Source organism: Manihot esculenta, chromosome 8 (genome assembly GCF_001659605.2).
Source record: "Manihot esculenta cultivar AM560-2 chromosome 8, M.esculenta_v8, whole genome shotgun sequence".
Taxonomy (NCBI): domain Eukaryota; kingdom Viridiplantae; phylum Streptophyta; class Magnoliopsida; order Malpighiales; family Euphorbiaceae; genus Manihot; species Manihot esculenta.
Window position 1 is genome coordinate 3,463,120 of NC_035168.2, and position 18,822 is coordinate 3,481,941.

At 32.7% G+C, this 18,822-nt stretch overlaps 3 protein-coding genes across 11 annotated transcripts; 2 read left to right on the forward strand and 1 right to left on the reverse strand.

The window, feature by feature from the left end:
• Window positions 1-2,106: 2,106 nt before the first annotated feature.
• Window positions 2,107-4,580, forward strand: LOC110620275 (dihydroneopterin aldolase 2). 5 transcript variants are annotated; one of them, XM_021763949.2, is made up of 3 exons: window positions 2,107-2,255; window positions 3,718-3,951; window positions 4,258-4,580. In XM_021763949.2, exons 2-3 carry the CDS (start codon window positions 3,752-3,754, stop codon window positions 4,460-4,462), a joined length of 405 nt encoding a protein of 134 aa, XP_021619641.1. In that variant the 5' UTR covers window positions 2,107-2,255; window positions 3,718-3,751; the 3' UTR covers window positions 4,463-4,580. The 5 variants fall into 5 exon arrangements, with proteins under 5 accessions (XP_021619641.1, XP_021619640.1, XP_021619642.1 ...); XM_021763948.2 differs by having other exon boundaries at window positions 2,108-2,255; window positions 3,749-3,951; XM_021763950.2 differs by lacking the exon at window positions 2,107-2,255 and adding an exon at window positions 2,295-2,611 and having other exon boundaries at window positions 3,749-3,951.
• A 721-nt stretch (window positions 4,581-5,301) lies between these two features.
• On the reverse strand, window positions 5,302-9,956 carry LOC110620034 (50S ribosomal protein L22, chloroplastic). 2 transcript variants are annotated; one of them, XM_021763593.2, is made up of 7 exons: window positions 9,815-9,956; window positions 9,143-9,280; window positions 8,349-8,431; window positions 7,522-7,686; window positions 7,110-7,220; window positions 5,925-5,991; window positions 5,302-5,848 (listed from the first exon to the last, which is right to left on the reverse strand). In XM_021763593.2, exons 2-7 carry the CDS (start codon window positions 9,267-9,269, stop codon window positions 5,568-5,570), a joined length of 834 nt encoding a protein of 277 aa, XP_021619285.1. In that variant the 5' UTR covers window positions 9,270-9,280; window positions 9,815-9,956; the 3' UTR covers window positions 5,302-5,567. The 2 variants fall into 2 exon arrangements, with proteins under 2 accessions (XP_021619285.1, XP_021619284.1); XM_021763592.2 differs by having other exon boundaries at window positions 9,802-9,956.
• Window positions 9,957-10,697: 741 nt separating this feature from the next.
• On the forward strand, window positions 10,698-18,807 carry LOC110621207. 4 transcript variants are annotated; one of them, XM_021765378.2, is made up of 13 exons: window positions 10,698-11,164; window positions 11,342-12,202; window positions 12,364-13,030; window positions 13,169-13,296; window positions 13,606-13,714; window positions 13,852-13,891; window positions 14,462-14,551; window positions 14,660-14,759; window positions 14,890-15,029; window positions 16,991-17,093; window positions 17,478-17,694; window positions 17,867-18,272; window positions 18,482-18,807. In XM_021765378.2, exons 3-13 carry the CDS (start codon window positions 12,892-12,894, stop codon window positions 18,507-18,509), a joined length of 1,500 nt encoding a protein of 499 aa, XP_021621070.1. In that variant the 5' UTR covers window positions 10,698-11,164; window positions 11,342-12,202; window positions 12,364-12,891; the 3' UTR covers window positions 18,510-18,807. The 4 variants fall into 4 exon arrangements, with proteins under 4 accessions (XP_021621070.1, XP_021621072.1, XP_043815128.1 ...); XM_021765380.2 differs by having other exon boundaries at window positions 12,806-13,030; XM_043959193.1 differs by lacking the exon at window positions 11,342-12,202.
• The last annotated feature ends 15 nt before the right edge of the window (window positions 18,808-18,822 follow it).

Genomic DNA, 18,822 nt, shown 5'->3' on the forward strand with positions numbered 1-18,822 from the left:
TTATTATGATAAAAAAATTAAATTCAAACTCTATTTATATTTTCATAAGCTAAATTTAAATTTTTTAAAATTTAGTTTTATATAGTTTAATTACATTTTTTAAAACTTACATATATTAAAAACTCATTTTTATAAGTTTACGAGTTAATTTATATATATATTTAATTAAAATTATTTAATTTTAAATTAAAAATTATTATACATATAAATAAATTAAACTATTAATGAACTATTCAAAATTAACTCGATAAAAACTCGATTTGTTTAAACTCATTTACTAAATAAATCAAGTTGAAATTTCTTAATATTGACTTGAATTCGAAATGAGTAAAACTTGAATTAATTCAAATTAAAAAAAATTAACGACTTAAATTTAAACTCTTTAAAACTTGGCTTAAATTAATTTGTTGGCGACTAAATTATAATTAAAAAAAATTATTATTTCTATTTTCACTTTCTATAAGCATAAAGTTTATTAAATAATTTAAAGTTAAGAGTCCACTTATTTAATGACGAAGCATGTTAAGTCAAAATTAGATATGATTTGGGAGAAGTAAGGTAATTGTGAAAGGAAGGAGAAGCATTAAAGTTAGAGTAATGCAGAAGATATTTTTAGAGATTTTTATGACGGTTAAAAATTTTAATTTAGACGGTTGTTTATTAATGAAATTAAATTATAGAGATATTTTAATTTAATTTATAAATGAGGGAGAAATTTTAATTAGTTAGAATTTGGGTAATTAAAAAAAAGAAAAGGAAAAAGCTTTCATACGTATATATTAGAGTTTATGAATATGGGGTGGGTGTTTGTTGAATGAGATAAGAATGAGGAGTCCCACTTTAAAATTCAGGAACAGAAAATATATAAATTGATGGAACCAAACGATCCCCCGTGAAGCCAACATCAGTACTTCACCACTTAATGCTGACAATATCCCAACAACAAATCCCAAAAAACGCTCTCTATCATTTCCATAATCAAATATAGTTAATTTAATTTTTTTAAATAAAAATAAATTAAAAATATTCTTTCTCTTTCAGTAATTTTAATTTATTTTATTTCATATATATTAAAAAATATAAAATTTTAATTATATCAATTTTAAATAAATTAAATTTTATTAAATATTAAAAAATATTTTAAAAATTCTTTTAAAAATAAGATAATATTAAATAAAATTATTATAATTATTATATTATTATAATTTTAAAAAATAAATAATAATTTTAAAATAATAAAAAGAAAATGATAAAATTATGAGATGAAAGGAGTATTAAATAATAAATATATTTTTTATATGAAATAATTATAAAGTAATATAAAAATTGTATTTATTTTGATATAAATGTTTTAGGCTTATAAAATAATTTATTGATGTAAAACAAATAATATATTATTGTAATTTAATAATTTTAATATTTGCTTTTATCTTATAATTAGGAATATAAATGGGTAGGGTATCCGCGAAAACTATCCGAACCCGAATTCGATTTATATTAGTAATATTCGAATTTGTTCCGAATCCGATGAAAAATTAATTTAAACTATCCGAATCCGTCCCAAATAAAATCTGAACCGGATTAATTTTATATATTTTAATTAATAATTTATATAAAAAATATTTTTTATTAATAATTTTTATTTAAAAAATTTAATATTTTTAAAGAATATTTAAATTTAAATTTTTAAATAAAAATATTTTTTTGTACTTTATACATAAAATTCAAATCCGATTCGAACCCGCAACGGGTATTATTTTTAAAATCCGAATCCATCACAAACCCAATTATAACTATCAAAATTCATTCTATTAGGGTTCGATCGGATCGGATACCCAAAAATACCATATCCGTTACCATACCTACTTATAATTATTTTTTTATAATTCATATTACAAACTAATATTTAGAAATTAAATATTTTTATAATTTAAATATAAATCATAGATTAAAATTTATATAATATATATATCTATATATATAATTATATATTTAAATTGATTATATTTATATTAATATATTTATTATAGACAATATCTTTTATTTATATTATGTACAATAATATTTTAAAAAAAACTGATATTTTAAAAAATATCAAATGACAATATATTAATCATTTAATATACTCACCTATCCATTTTGTCACCGTTGTTCGATTCAGCTTGAAAAGGAGCAGCTTCGTTTCAGCTGCGTGTTACCGCTGTTCGATTTCGTCGGCTGCTTTGTTTCTTCTTCAGTCGGCTGCTTCGTTTGCGGTTAGTATTCCTGAATTTATCTATTTGGTAGTTTAAATTTGATGGATTTGTGTTTGTTTGGTTGAAATCCAACTGGAGTCTCTTGGATCTCGGGCTCCATGTTTTAAACGAGCTCATTCTCGTGCTAAATGATCCAATTGAACGAATATACTTAAAGCCGAGCTCAAGCATGTTAAACGAGTTTAAACCACAGCTCAAGCATGTTAAACGAGCTCGAGCAAGGCGCGTTATTGTGATAAACCAAAGCTCACTATGAACCGATCTCAACCGAGCTTGAGTTCAACAAATTGTCCACGAACCGAGGCCAAGCTCGAGCCTTAAATTTTTTTTGCAAATAGAGCTTGAGGTTTTTAAAGGTCTGCTTGGTTCAATTATGCTCCCTTTAATTTTTTATACACTGTAGTGATCCAAAAGTTCATTGATTATTTGTTATTATTGGGTTTTTGGTTGAAATGGGGATGCATGAATTCTTGTTATAGTTGTTCAAGAGTCTTCTGTACGCTTGCTGTGTGTTCTTCTTTTCTTGGAAGGTAGAAAGACTTTGCACTTTCACCATGAATCGCCATAAAAGATGCAAGAACTCCCTTTCTCTTTCTCAAACTAAAATTTGCTGGTTTTGTTTATGACAGAAAAGTGCTTTTGTTTTTTCATCTGATAGAAATGTGAAAAAAACAGTTGATGCAAAGCAGAGCTTATATTATCATAGTCAATACTACAGGCGTAGCTAAAACAACCCGTGTTTAAAATATTATGGTATTTAATAAATCAAACATAATGTCATGTATTATGCTGTGGCAATAGCCTTACTGTTAATATTTAACTAGATGCCTAGATGGCATGAAGCATTGGTTTTTTCATGAAATGCAAAATCATATTCTATCAGGTACTGGTATTTTTTCTGAATCAGTATAACCTTGGTGATTATTTTAAGGGCCCTTTGCTTTCTTACCTTGTTATTAGAAGATTTAGTTATTCAAGTCCTGCTTCGGATAACTTGCTAAAATTCCTCCTTTTTCAGTTATTTTATTTTCCAATAGCAAAAATGAATTTAAAAGATGCCTAAGTGTTTCTTTTTCTTGTAACTCCTAGTAAATGCAGCGGACTTATAACTGGACCACTCAGTTTATCTTTTCTTGGTTGTGCGATGACTTTTTTGAGATTTCTGAATTGGACGCCATGATGTGGAATGACCCATCTTGGAGCTTAGTTTTCTTGGTATTCCTGGTGACATTTTAAGGGGCCTGCTAGTATGTATAATATTGTGTGTGAAAATGCCTAATGTTTATTTAACTGTTCAGCAATTTTTTATTTCAATTTTACATTAATGTCAACATGCCTGGCTGCAAAGGAAGAGGAGAAGTTATTGTGTCTTCTTGGCATCTCACATCTGTGTTCTCAACTCGAAGACATTCTCTTGACTGAACATTTTCTTTTGATTCTGAATTATAAATATGCTATGTAGGTGGGTTGTTAACAGTTCTGTTACTCGTCAGGATATGATGCAAAACGATGAGATAATTGGGGGAGACAAACTCATATTGAGAGGGTTGATGTTCCACGGCTTCCATGGGGTGAAACCAGAAGAAAAGACATTGGGTCAGAAATTCTTGATAGATGTAGATGCCTGGATGGATCTCAGGGCAGCTGGTAAATCTGACCAGATGTCAGATACTCTTAGCTATACTGAAATTTACCGGTGAGCAACATGTTGGTCCTTTATTTATACTCAAAACCTTCTATGTCATTTTTTTCTCTGTATTAAAAAAATGTCTTTCTTTGTTTTCTAATTAGCGTTCATCAGTAGCATCTCATTGCTCCTTAAACTGTATCAATTATAAAGCCTACATTGACATCTATCTAATGCATGTAGTCTTTCATTCTTGCTGGATGGTGGTCCCAAATCTTACAACAGCAGAATCACAAGAAATTTTTTTCCATAATCATGTGTGCTAAGAAAATGTAACCTTTTTCTGGTATGATGTTTGTCTTGTTTGTGCAACAGCGTAGTTAAGGAAGTTGTTGAAGGACCATCTCATAATCTTCTGGAGTCGGTGGCCCAACAAATTGCCTTAACCACGCTGACAAAGTATCCCCAAATATCTGCTGTTCGTGTAAAAGTTGGGAAGCCTCATGTGGCTGTTCATGGTCCTTTAGATTATTTGGGAGTGGAGATTCTCAGACGCAGAATTGTTGATCTTCCAAACTAATTCACTTCCATTTTTGTGTTTGGTGGTTCCATATTTGTTGTATCTCATTTTTAGTTTACTAGTACCAGTTGAATTTCCAGTATTTGAGTAAGAACACCATTATTTATTTTTGCTGCAATTATTTGAAACGACGGCGCCTTGCTTTCTCATTCTGAGGATGAGACTGGCTATTTTGGTTATGTTAACCAACTTTTGACGGGTTGGGCAGTATGAAATTCAATAACAACATACGCAACTCAACCCGCTTCCGCATCCGCTTCCCTTAAGACTTGTTTTGAATTTTATGGGTTGTTTGGATGGGTGAAAGGAGAGGAAAGAACAGCCGAAAGGAAAATTTTCACTCTTAATAAAAGGGGGGAGGAATATACGAAAAACATTATGTGAGACCATAAGTAATAAGAGAAAGTAAATGGTAATTTGTTGAAATTATATTTTTATTTTTATAATAAATTATTTTAATAATAAATAAATTAAAAAAACATTTTACTGCTAAAAAAACTACTTTCTTTTTTTTTTTTTTCCAAATATCCAAACGAAGAGAAAAATATCTTTTCATTTATTTTTATTTTTCCTCTTAATTTTTCACACGCTTTCCTTTCCCCTCAAAATAGTTTTCCAATCATAGGGTTAAGATCGAATTAGGATGGAATTCGAAACTTTTAAAAACAATTAATCCGAGATGAGGCAGGTTGTACAATATTAATTCAATAAATCCAAATTTGATCTAGTCATTTGATTCCACTTCCCCACAAGTTTTCCTGCATTCTTATTTCTTTCTTCCATAATCAAAGTTTGACTTTTTACTTGATTAATAATAATAGTAAAGGTAAGAAGGCAAAAAAGAAAAATTGTTGCTCTCAATAACATAAAAAATATCCAAAATGAAAATGTTTCACTGGTAAATATAATGGACATCAAGGATTTGAGCATCCACGCAGCATTATCTGATATGAAGATAAGGTTGCCATCTTTCGTGCGCATTGGCATATGCAATTCTTCAGTACTATCCCTCATAGAGCGAAAAATCATGGGATGGAGTTCTTTTAAGACTTCCCACAAAATTTTCTATCACAACATGAAACTTGAAAAAGGAAGGAACACCACCTCATGAAGCCACACCAATTGGTTCACGATCAGCAGCTTTGCCTTTGCGATTCCAAATTGGAGTGGTCTCAATAAGCTTGTGTGGCACAAGCCGCCTTTCCCGCTTAGAAAGCTTGCGGAAATTGTGCACTCTTAGCCTGGCAATCTTAGCCTCCTCTTCGGGGGTTGTCTCTCTAACTACTACTGTCAGTCGACATTCTGGTCTTACTTTAATTCCATGTCTCCCCTTTGCATGGCAAGCAATTCTCTTCTTGAAAAATCCCTTTCCGACAAATGCCTCGGCTAAATGAAGAGATGAAAATTGGTATGTAAGATTTTCAAATTTAAGTCACAAAACAAGGTTATTTGTGTAACTTACCAACAAGTAGACGATCTGCATCCAATCCGTGATTATGAGTTGCATTTGCTCGAGCTGAATGAATAACCTGAAAACAAATTATAGTTTTAAGACATCATTAAATACTGGCCATTATTAGAACAGACCAAAAGAGATCAAATGCTCATTCCTGTTAAAATCAATAAATTACTCAACGTGATTCTAAGCTATGCGCACAATACTTCGCCAACAAAGAGATCCAGCATTCTTAAGAGCTGCAACTCTCATTCTTTAATGCCAAAAAAGAAAATCATTGGAATTAACATCAATTTGTGTGCTTAAATTCGCAACAAAGGCCAATTAAATAAGAATCCATAAATTATGGTCAATTACTCCAATTAGTTGGCAAATTGGATAAATTCAACCAAAATTTTCTGCGTGTAAAACACAAGTCATTAAAGGACTAAAAAAATATTGGGTATTTTACAATTTCCCTTTGAAGTTTGTCATAAACTCCAAGTTGGTCCCCCCCCCCCCCCCAACCCTGCCCAACCCACTTGCTCTCTTTCTTACCCCCTTTGTCTCTCTACTCTCCCTCCCAAATCCACAATAATGGCATAAAGTAAACTTCATTGAAATTTAAAATAGACAAATCAAAATCAATTTATTTTCGCCCTTCTCAACCTCACCTCAGAATTCGAAATAAAGGTTTAACATCCAAACAAATATTCAACAAAATAAAATAAATAAAAATATTTAGTGCTCTAAAAAACTTGAAAAATATAAACTTGTTAATTTTGTCAAATTTCAGGGACTAAATATTAATTTAAATAAGGGCAATGATGTAATATACCTTTAATAATTTTAGGTCAGTTCTCATAATGGTGCATGTTTTACATCTAGACAATTTTGGGTTGAACTCATCTGATTTACAAACTTGAGGAGGCAAATTGACCTTAATGTACAAATTTCAGCTTAATTAGTCATCCTGCCACTTTGAGGGGGCAAAATGACCATTTTTCCATTAATCAATTCATCCAGATTCTAAAAAGCTTATTTGAGAATCAGACTCATTGAAGTTCCTGACTATTAAGAGCCCATTTCCACGTGTTTACCCCTGAAAATGCAAGCTCCCCCTCATTTTCTTTCAAATTTCTCTTTTGAACGACAAAGTGAACCTGATTTTACTAATTGGAAGAATGACAAGATGCAGAATGGTTGTATAACCTGGTAGACAGTTTTTGAAGCACGCTTTACTGTGACTTGCAACTGCAACAATGCATCTTCAACACGCATGCCACGAACCAATGCAGCAACCAAATTTATTTTCTTGGGACTCTGAAACCAGTAAGCTAAATTAATCAAAGAATTAAGTTGCACGCAGTCTGAAAGTTTATTTTTCCCTTCTTAACATGCACTTCACTTTGAAATATAGGCACATCTCTTAGTTTATGGATAATGTATCAAAGAAAGACACTTCATCTGCATAATTATGAGTTCTTGTAACTTTGGCATTAGTATCATAATTATCAACATTTTGTTGATTATGTTAACAGGCTCAGAACTTTTGCATGAAGGGTATTCCTAGGAGAGCTGGATGTAACAATATGATGTACAAGAAAAATATAGCACCTCGCACCTGTTTTATGCCCTTTAGTACTGCTTGAACTTTTGATGTCTTAGAGACTGCCTTCTGTTCTTTAGTTGTTCCACCACTTAGTGGAGTTAAAGCGGGAGTTAGTGGAGATCGAATGGGTGTTTCCTCAAAAGAATCTGCCAGTAATTTCCTTGAACTGGAGATTCCCTGTTATCATGAAAGACATATATGAGAGAATTGAAGACGAAACTCAGTAACATCCATATAATCTTTAAGCCAATGAAGAATAGCATACTTCCATCTCAAGACAATAAATAAGAAAGATGAGAATTCTTTAACCAAAAACATGAAGATTTGATTCCATCTCATGGATGTGCTATGCCAATCCTGGCACTAGAAAATGTCCATGGACAGATATTAGCAAGTGCTCAATTAATCAAAAGTAAGTTATACGCAGATGTATAATGGGGGGGGGGGAATTTATACAATAGTTTACCAAAAATAAAACAGAGGATTAATAATGGCTTGGTGTCATTACATTAATAAGAAATCACTCAGCAGTATTTTAACGAATTGGTTCACTACAAAACTCTGGCCAGGGAAAAAACACATGCATCCAATTAGTAGCCCCTTGATTACAGTTCACACTAGCTTTCTGTTTTAATATCAGGACCAAAATAGTTAAGTGAACCTAAGTCAACATCAAGCATGATTTCACAAACACGCTTTAGATTTCTGAACACCTATCAACTCAGCTGTGGTGTGTCCTGTCTAATATGTTAACTATATTACCAATCTAAGGGCACAAATAACCTTAAATTCATAAGTATATAACAACAAATGGGTGCAATTAGTGGTGATAGCATTACCGACTGCTGCACATACTGATAGAAAGGCCTAAGGACATTGGCAGAAGGTGATTTCCACAATCTCTGAAAATATGGCAATTCGCCTGCAAAGATAATCCTCATTACTGAACTGTCAATTCCAGGCAAAATTTGGCCACAGCAGGAATGAAGATAATTTAGACCTGGGAAGCATGAATACCATTGCATTGCAGCCATGTTCATATCATAAATGTGTGAGAGTACTTTTCCTTGACAAGCCTTAAATATCATGTCCAAAACATGTCTGGACATTTATAATTATGAAAAATTTCAGACATTGCAAGACATGACATTCATATCTCTATTTCAGACATCAGAAATACTTATTTGGTTTTAGTTTTCAACTTTGATAGCTACAGAAAGGATTATCTTTGTTAGTTACTATTACTCTATTATGACTAAGAAGCAAAGAGGCCACCCTTCAGTCCTTCACATGCAGTTGGTAACTTTTTGCAGGAAACAGAAATGTGAAGTTAAGCATGCTAGAAAGTAAAAATTGCCCTTCATTCAGCTATTCTTTTTTATGTTTGTTACTCAGTTTTGTGTTTTCAACAAGATATATCAAGATTATCACATCTGCATAGGTCCTTACATTTACATATGAATGAATAACACATAAAAATCATATATTTTGTATCATGTGTCTGCATCATGTTGTGTTATGTGCAAGTTGCCCTATCCATTGTGTTTCATGGATGTGAAGTGTGAACAAATAAAAATTCCAGGATAAATACAACAAGGGTGACTGATGAGAGGATGCTTTGAGACAGACAAACCAGTTAAAAAAGAGGATTCTGCACGAGAAGAAGAAGAGGAGAAGTTTGCAAGAGCATTGTAATTATGCTCCACTCTTTTCCCAACCTGGCGAAGTAATGACTGCAAATGTCTCTGCCAGACCACCATGTCTCTGAAAACTACATCAACAAAGAAACTTTCAGCTAAGAACTCTGTTTCAAAGACAAACAATCATACTCAGGAGAGATAGAGAGATAGAGAGAAATCCATAATGGGGAAAAATGAAAAGAAAATAAGGCACAATAAACCATTGCTTATGATATAAAGACAAAATCAGTCCAGTTGTTATTGATGGTTAAGAGAAAGAATTTTGAAATTTAGCGTCTATAATTTGATCATAAACCCTAAACCTTAGAAATGAAAGCACTCAATCATAAGCCCAATCTAAATCAATAAAACTAACAAAAAACACTTCCTCAAACCACTAAAAGAGTAAGACCAATGGAAATACTCAAATCAATTAATTTCTCTAAGTCTCAAGCACCTATAGTGAGATATCCGTTTCCAGAAAACTAAATAACATTGGAGGACTTCAGTAACAATTTTTTCCTTCCCTGTTTCCAACACATTTCCCTTGGTTTTCTCGAGAAACAAACAGAAGTATAGCTAATAAAAGTACAAAAGGAGATTATTAACTAACCGGAGATCCGTACCGCCTGATCGAAGAATAACGACAGCGAGTCGGCTACAGAAGGGTTACGCTTGAGCCTGCTTTGCTGACGGCAAAGACTAGAACCAGCACCTCGGATTTTGCTCGATTGGTTGAACGGATCATGGGTTTGGGCCGGGTCGGTTTATTTATTTTAACTGCGAGGTAAGTTGATAAGTATGGTTGGTTCATTAGAAAAATAGAACTATTATTGATTTCTTGGGTAGCACATTTACCATGATTAAAATGCTATGGGAAGTTTGCAATGATTAACATACAATAAACATTATAAGTAATAATCATTAAAATATTTAATTTTAAAATTTCATTTTTTTTCTTTATTTTTTTCTCAGTTTTGAATTATATTCAATAAAAATATCTCGATTAAGTATTCATTTATTTTGAAAAAAAATAATTTATATGTGAAAAATTATTTTTTATGAAAAATATTTTATAGAAAAATAAATGTTCTTCCATAATTTAGTTGTAATGATAAAAAATAAAGAATATTAATGAAATATATAAAGTTTTTGTTATGTTAATAAAAACATAAAATTGAGAAAATAATTTCTTTTAAGATAATAAGTTTCTTAAAATTTACTTAATAAATGTTTTAACCATAAAACTAATTTATATTGATTAATTAGCAGGTGAAATTTAAACACGTCTATAAATAAGTAAATTATGTTTAAAATATTTAAAAAGTAATATTTAATATTTTAATTCAATTAAAAGAGTGAATTATTAAAATTTAATTTTTATAATATTTAATTAATTATTATCTGAACAATTATCTCTTATTACAATACTTAATAATTACTACCACTAATGTAAATAAAAAGCATTTTGTTATATATATGTATAGATATATATTTTTCCCTTCTCAGCTGGCCTGTCATTTCTGATTTTCATTTACAATCTTTACTTACCTGTCATTAGTCCATTTAATCCACAACCTTGATTTCATATTCTTTCATTTCCACCAACTCTCACAGACTGTCCTAAAATCAGTGCAACTCCACCCAACCAGCTTCAGTTTCATTATTTATTAATGGGTTTTAAGCTACTTCTTTAATTTTTATTAGTCATTTTTGGGAAATGAGTGGTTTTTGTTTTTTCTGAGTGATTGTTCTGAGGTCTGGACTCTGGAATTCGTCAAGTTCAAGAAGTGTCCCATGTTTTTTACCCGTCTGGTTGGTCACGAATCAGGTGCTTTTGTCTCACCTGCAATGATGGTTTTATATAGAAATTTGCACCCAGTTGGCTTGTGAGAATTTTCTGTGATTTTAATCAAGTTGGTGTTCAGAATTTCGGAAAAGGGCAACTGCGTTCCGGCTAAGGTGCTTCACTTGAGGTAGAATTTTTATTATTTTCATAGTTTCAGCATCTGGATGCTCCCTTTTCAAGTTTGTGCTTATGTTTTTGAATACCATGTTATTGAGGTTGATTATGTATGCATTTTTGTATGTTATTGAGCTTAGTTTTTGTTCTTGACGGATTTATGTTTTTATTGCTGGCGTTATTGGCGAAGCCCTAAGATGCGAATGCTCGTGTCGCTGGAGCGATGTTGTGTTACATTGTTGCTTGGTTAGATGATTGATGGTGAAATTTGGAGTTTCATTGCTAGAGCAGTTGGTTACAGGAGCTTTTGTTGGAAGAGTTCTCCTATCCTTGCATTGAATTTTGTGTTATTACATGTTCTAAATATTTTAGACGTTATTACTGCTGAACTAGCTTCTTTCCTAATTTAGCTGGTAGTTTTCTGAAATCTGATTGCCATCCTTTTTCTTGAAGTCAAGAGAAGAAGCTATTTTGAGTCATAATCTTGTTATCGGTTCTATATTCTTATGGCCTTTGGTGCATCATGATTTATATGTATACTGCCTGCAATAGAAATCTAAATAAATCACAATGAGTGTTAGTGGGTTAGACTTGGTGGGGATTCTGCTGATGGGGACTCCAATGGCTAAGTAATATCATGGTAGAGATGTATAAAGTTACTCATTATATAATTTTACTGGCAAAAATTCAAATTTACTGTAATCCCAAGTGCGTGTCAGATTATCGGGTTTACATTTGATCTAGAGGAGCTTCAGGCTACAGGGTGGCATGTAAAATTGTCATTCAATAGGGAATGGTGGATATTGCTTAAATCATTGATGCCAAAGATCTCCATGTGCATAATAAATGCTTATAGTGATAGGCAACTACAGGGCTGTTTGGGATCTAATTAGTGCTTGATTCAGTGGTTACCCACTGACCAAGTTTGATATAAATACTCAGCATAAATAGAATGAGAGCCTAAATTTTGTCCCTCTTTAGTTTTTAATGTTTTAGATCAGAAATATTGCAAGACTCTTCTGGTTAGCTAAGCATGATTAAACCACGAAAGGTAAATCTTTATTCTTATTGGTTATTGATGCTAGTGATTGTTAGAAACTTTTTTCTCCTGCATATCTAATTAAGTTTGAGTGATTTGAAAAAACTTTCAACTTTATGTGTTCTTTTAGTTGAATTATTAGATTGATTCATAAATTTTTGATATTGTTTCAGTTATACCCAATGAGCCTTAAGACTATGCCCATGCTAATATGGCGTTGAAGTGGACTGTCAATATGAACAAAATATGGCCAACTTGGATTATGTGAACCCTTAGTGAGCCTAAGGAGCCTACAGATGCTTCTCTTTTACAAATAAAGGGATCTCAAAAATGAATTTAAGCGCCCCATGAGGTGGAAAAATTTTGAAACCAGTACCACTTGGTAGTTTTTAGGATTCAGGAGTACCTTCCTCTTCCAAGTCAACAACTTATCAGCACAGACTTAGCATGAGCACACATCCATTACCGATTAGAGAGAATTGAAAACAATATCAATGACTTATCAACCGTATCAATAGAATCAAAAGCATCAAAGTTCAGGATTTTTCATACCATTAGCCCTTTTGTCAGTATGATAATATCTAAACATTTTTCTCTGTTTTAATGTTATTTCAGGAGATGATAGCAATTTGTTATTAAGTGAGTTCGTTTACAACCTAAAGTTCAGAACACGGCCCTTTTACTCGATTGGAGATGCAAAGATGGGGAAGAACGGGAAGATCTCGGAATACAGAGAAAGGCTGGACAGGACACTGGCATCCCCTGATCTGACAAACGATGATGCACTTAAAACCCTTTTGAGGAATCAGCTTCTGAGGTCCTCTCCTAATGAGAATGAAGGCTAGTAGTTCTTCAAATTTTTCCATTTTCTCAAAACATTTGGGATGATACTTTTGTTAGAGCCTCATGTAAGCTAATAATTATGAAGATTAGTGGAACTTGTCAAACAACTCCATTTTTCTTTACCTGTGTTTGCAGGATGTAGTGAGAATGTACTTGAAAAAAAGATGACTGAAGTATCCTATTTTCTTGACATGTTGAGGAGTGCTTCTGCTAGTGAGCATGAAACATCAAAAGCTGCTCAGACATCACACGGTGAATGGAAAGTATGCACTCTTAACCATCTCTTTATTTTTTTTCAAAAATGATATTTTCGGTTAAGTCTCTTCCTAGTGGACATCTTCTCCCATGAAAAGTGAGCAAATCATAAACGTTGAGAATATTTCATTTTTATATTTTGAACATTTTTTCTAGGATTTTTCCTTGTTCTTAACCATTTGTTTTTCTTGGGTTCCTTTCCTTAGGAAACCTCATATCCTCATAAACTTACTTACACATGCTTTCCTTTCTCTTGTTCTTTTTCCTCTCTGTTTGATGTCAGTACTGATATTGCAGAAATTTTCTTCTCTTGACAGTTAAAAGATGATAATGAAGAGTACCGTGTCATGTATCGCCAAGGACCTCATGGTACTGGCCTTCATAAATTACTTGTTGAAGGCTATGTAGATGGGCCTGTTGACGCTTGTAAGTTTGGATAAATTGTACATAAAAATTTGATATTCATCTTATAAGTTAAGTGACAAGCTACAAGTAGGCAATCATTCAAGGCATTTGATGTTATACTTACAAGAACCTTATTGACAAGTAACCTACTATTGCAGGTTTATGTATCTCTTGGGAGTTGACCCTCTATAGGAAATGGTAAGAATTGAGTCTATCTTTGAGTATCGCTTAACTTTTTAATTGTCATGTTCACAGGGATAATTTTTATGAATTCATGTGGTAACATATGTATTTTTGCCGGTTTAATCTTTTTCTTTATGTGGTGAAAATTTTCTTGCAGCATCCACAAGTTGATTGAAAACATTTTTCTTTTCTTCTTGATATGTTCTTTGTTAACCATATCTTTCTCATTTATTAAAGAATGAATGTTGCTTATATGGATAGTTACATCTACTGCTTACCAATCAGTGGCAGTGCATTAGTGAGGAAGTTAAGGACTAGGAGAAAAAGAATCTTCATGGGCAATCCATTCCCACCTTAAAATAGGATGGGATGCATGATCTTCAGGACCATATGTTTGTTTAATTTTCTTTGAATTTCTTTATTTATTTTTATGCCTTTAAATTTTCTTGGGGTTTGGAGATGACAGCATCATGACACTATATGTCAAGAGTTACATGGCCTGAGAAGAGGATTAATATTTTGCAAGAACTTATTTGAAGTTCACTGTAGTTTGGTGATATCTTCTTGTTTATTGTTTTTTCTCAGGTGGCCACAGATTATTTTCCCACCTTTTAAAATCACAGTCTGCAAATTTTTGCAGAAAGTTCGGATTGGTGAACAAATATCTTTAGTAAGGTTTGTCAAGATTAAACTCTAGCAATTGTTTAAAAGAATTTGTTGCATTCCTTTGCTTCAAACCCACATCTTAAACATGCTGATCTTTTCTTAAATTTTGGAAGATAGGGTGAAGATTATGTGGCCCCTATCAGCTAGGGAGGCTGTTGTGCACTATTTTTTATTTGAATACCTCAAAGATGGTCTGGTGGTTGTACTTGCAAATACGGTAGTCTTTTTAAATGGTGAAATTGATCATTCTATCAGTTGCAATTACTTTTCTAGTAATACTTTTTGAAATCTAGCTACTCCTAGATTGAAACTAGATAAGAAAAACTTCGTTACAATATTGCTTTCAGATCTCGGATTTGGAGAACATTGACAAAACTACCCATGGATTTACCAGGGATGGGATCCCTGAAGTGAAGGATGTAGTAAGGATTGATGTAGTAGGAGGCTTTGCTATACAAAAGGTGACCACAGAAAGAAGTTACTTTCGGTGAGTTGTAGTTATTGCCTTGTTGGATGTTTCATGAATCCTTTTAATATAACTTACACAAAAGTCGCTTAAAATTCCATAAGAGCAAAACTTCTAAGTGAATTTGGTATAGAGAGAATCCGCTTTACTAAACTAAATTTTAATCCCAATATATTTGTGGTCAACTATTATTTCTCTTCGTCTTCTACTCTGTTCTGTTTTAATACCCTGTTCCTAATGATACTTCTGAGAAATGGAATCTCATTTTATATTTCAAACTCTGTTATTTTTAGTTTGCCTTACCTTTTTGATCCCTTCAACTTGATCAATTCACTTGTTTTACCAGCATTAATCTATCTATGCTGCATAGACTTGGCCACGGTCTGGTTTGGACTGTGAACCGGACCGGTCAATCGCTACCTGGAGCCCGTTTGAACTGGCAATTCGGCTCGGTTTGAGTTGGATTTTTTATTTATAAAATAAATTATTTTATAAAATTCTGCCACTTCAAATTGATGCATGCACAAGTTAAATTATCCGTTTTAGCTTTTTTTATTTGTAAAAAATATTATTTACATTTAAATATAATATTATTTTATTTTTTATATTATATGTAATATTGTTTTATTTTTTATATTATGTAAATGGATACATTTTGTATGCTTTACTTATTTAATAAAATATGTATTCAACAATATTTAAGACTTACTTATTTCTTTACATTTGTTTTTTTTTTTCAAATCGAAATTGGATTAACTGTTTATAATTTGGATTTAATTAAAATCAAAACCGCAATCATAAAAAACCATAACCGTAACCAAAATCATGGTAAAATTGGATCAAAATCGGACTATAACCGTGAAAAAACTAAAACCATTTTTGGTCTGTCCTATCCGGTTCGGATCTGGAACTGGCCCTTGGCCAGGTCTATGCTGCACATGCAGCACCATATATAGCAACTTTACCTCTTTTTACGATTTTCTAGCTTTTCTGAACATATTTGTTCCTTTTTTTCTATCTTTTATTTAAGCATGGACATGGTCCTATGCTAGGCTTGTTTTGGTTCAACCGGCTCTGCCAGGCCATGGCTGGCTTGGCCTTAAATTCTTTTCTGCTCGTCCCTTCTTGGAATTAACTTATCAATGGTCACCCCATATATTAAAACAAAACGAATCATGGTGTCTCAATACTCCGATAAATTTCATAAATCTTTTTTTTTTTACAAAAAATAATTTGATATATCAAAACAAACAAATAACTTTTTTTTTTAACAAATAGAAGCATGGTGTCTCCGTCCTCCCAAATTAGTTAATTGTAATACCCAATTGGAGGAGTAATCTATCAGATTTCGCGATGTAGTCACTTAATCCATTGAATGCAATCAATGTATTGCTGTGGTCTTCATATGGGAAATATCTAACACCCACTCTAATATTACGCAGTTTAATACAGATTTTGTCTTTGGAATTTTCTATTATTTCATGTATTCCAAGTCTAAGACCAGAAGGAATTATGCAAATTTTCTAGTCAAGTAAGAGTTGGTTTTTAGTTGATGCAAAGTTGAATCAAAAGTCTGTCTGATAATAAGGTTTTACTTCTATCGTAAATCTAATTGATCGGAGATGCAGATTCAGAATAATCTTGAGTTAGGAACATGTAGCTTGTTCCTAATCTATCTTGCATGCATCAATTTTGATTCAATGTGACTTGCTGTAGTGTGGTTATGTTGGGTATGACCTGAATGATTAACCAATGTGTACGTGCTTCACCTTGTCAGCATTAACATTGAATTTGCCTATGGTCTTTCCTGTCAATTTTAACAATGTATAGAGTAAACGGACTTTTGCAGTTTAAGAAAAAGATCGGCTAATTAGAAAGAAGATGAAAATTAAGCTGAAAGGAGGAATATATTAGTTCATAACTGAGAGAATATTATATTTCACCTTTCTTTTCTCATATAGCTTTGAATACTGTCAATGTAGGACTATAGCAACTATGGATTTGAAATTGGACTTTGTCCCTCCATCACTTATAAACTTTATCTCAAGGCAGCTTATTGGCAGTGGTTTCAGACTCTATCAAAAGGTAGTACTTTTTCCTCTCTGATGCTGTTCCCTAATTATTTGGTTTGGGATCGTTATTGGGTGCTGGAATCTGCAATCCGCAACCAATGGGACGAACTCAATTGGCTCTTTAAAGGCGTAAGGCTCATTGCTAGAACTGTACCAGACAAAATAGCTTCTGTGGAGACAGTCTAGTGTTCAACCTGCAATGGGAGCTGAGGGGCCTTGAATTTGAGATTATAAAACAAAGGGCACATTGGAATCTACTGCAGTTTTAGCTGAATAGGTTGATAAGAGTCCGCATCTGGTGGCTCATGCATGAGGATCTGTACTTGCACTCTCATGAATACAATATTCTGTTCATTGTTCATCTGTTTTCTCTGACCATCAACTCTAACTGCTACAGGCGGTGGCCTCTGTGTCTAGCTATGATGAAGATTATAGCAAAGCTCTGGAGGATCCTATGTACGCTCGAATACGCGAGTCTCTTTATCCCATTGATGAGACAAATGAGACTATGGAAGGGAAAGAACTCAAATATGATGCCTGCCGTCCACTGCAACAGCATTCTACGAAAGATATGCAGAAAAGCTTGGAAAATATGGATCAGAAAGTTCAGAGAGGTGAGAGTCCAAGCGAATCCATTGTAGAGAATACACAAGTTACATATAAGAAAGGTTTTTGTGAAATTGAGGAAGATGAGAATGAAGAAAGCATACAATTGAAAAATGAAATTAGTGACACGGAACAATATCAGTGTAATTGAAATTTTGCAAAATACTGCTCTGGCTGCAGATACAAAAGCAGTTGGTGAAATTGAGGAAGAAGAGAGTGATGTTAGTGTAGAATTAGAGAACCATGGCAAAAGTACAAGTCAACCCTTAACTGATAAATTTGCACAGAAGAGTCCTCTGAACGGAAAAGCAAATATTCGAGTTAGTGCCGAGGTAGAACAAGCTTTAGAAACTCTAGAGAAGGCCACCTCTTTGGTCCGGCAACGAGGATTTAATAGTCTAGGCAGGTTTTCCTCTGACAGCGAAGATACTCCGAATCTACAAAAGGGTGCAGAAAAGGATTCAACTTTTGTAGAAGATGGAATGTCTTCAGATTCTGTGGTCTCCGTTGAAGTACCCGAAACAGTTACAATTTTGGAAAGGACTTCACATGAATCCAGAAATAGCTTCAGCAATTGTGATATCAGGTACTTAATGTTAATATTCCTATTATAATCAAGGTAGTGATAATGATAGTGACAATGGGACTGATAATCATCCAAAGACCATGATCACAAAGTTGTGGATTTTGCTAAGCCTTAACAGATTATGTTGTAAATTCTCATTATGTCTTTTGTTGTCCTTTGTTGCTATACTCTATACTATAATTTCATAACTGGTTTGATCTTGTTCACAGGCGTGTAGGATCAAATTCTTACACATAGGAGGTGAGCCATAACAAGATAGCACCAGCATCACCAGAACAATATCTTTCAATGCCCATTGAAGTACATGGCATCCATGAAAATGGTTTTCAGAGAGGGAAGATGAGCCGCCGGAAAAACTATAAGTTGTGTTGCTTTGGCCTGAGCCGCGGGTAGATGATATGAGAGGGAAAGTGAAACGAGTCAACGAGCCACATCAAATTACATAAAGGGGTTGTTTTTAGTAAATTTATTTGTAAAAAATATTAGAAAATTCTGTTTTTTTCAATACTACTCCATTTAATAGTTTTCTTATAAACTTTGGTTTGTGTAT

Bases quoted from the DNA above. Each gene is read 5' to 3' on its own strand.
- LOC110620034 (XM_021763593.2), bottom strand. From the start codon at position 9,269: ATGGTGGTCTGGCAGAGACATTTGCAGTCATTACTTCGCCAGGTTGGG. The intron at 7,687-8,348 runs GTAATGCTATCA...TCATGATAACAG, and splicing joins ATCAGTATGTGCAGCAGTCG to GGAATCTCCAGTTCAAGGAA. The intron at 5,849-5,924 runs GTAAGTTACACA...CTCTTCATTTAG, and splicing joins TGCAGATCGTCTACTTGTTG to CCGAGGCATTTGTCGGAAAG.
- LOC110620275 (XM_043959219.1), top strand. From the start codon at position 3,348: ATGCAGCGGACTTATAACTGGACCACTCAGTTTATCTTTTCTTGGTTG. The intron at 3,471-3,748 runs GTATTCCTGGTG...GTTACTCGTCAG, and splicing joins CTTGGAGCTTAGTTTTCTTG to GATATGATGCAAAACGATGA. The intron at 3,952-4,257 runs GTGAGCAACATG...TTTGTGCAACAG, and splicing joins AGCTATACTGAAATTTACCG to CGTAGTTAAGGAAGTTGTTG.
- LOC110621207 (XM_021765378.2), top strand. From the start codon at position 12,892: ATGGGGAAGAACGGGAAGATCTCGGAATACAGAGAAAGGCTGGACAGG. The intron at 13,892-14,461 runs GTAAGAATTGAG...GTTTTTTCTCAG, and splicing joins TTGACCCTCTATAGGAAATG to GTGGCCACAGATTATTTTCC. The intron at 17,695-17,866 runs GTGAGAGTCCAA...CTCTGGCTGCAG, and splicing joins GGATCAGAAAGTTCAGAGAG to ATACAAAAGCAGTTGGTGAA.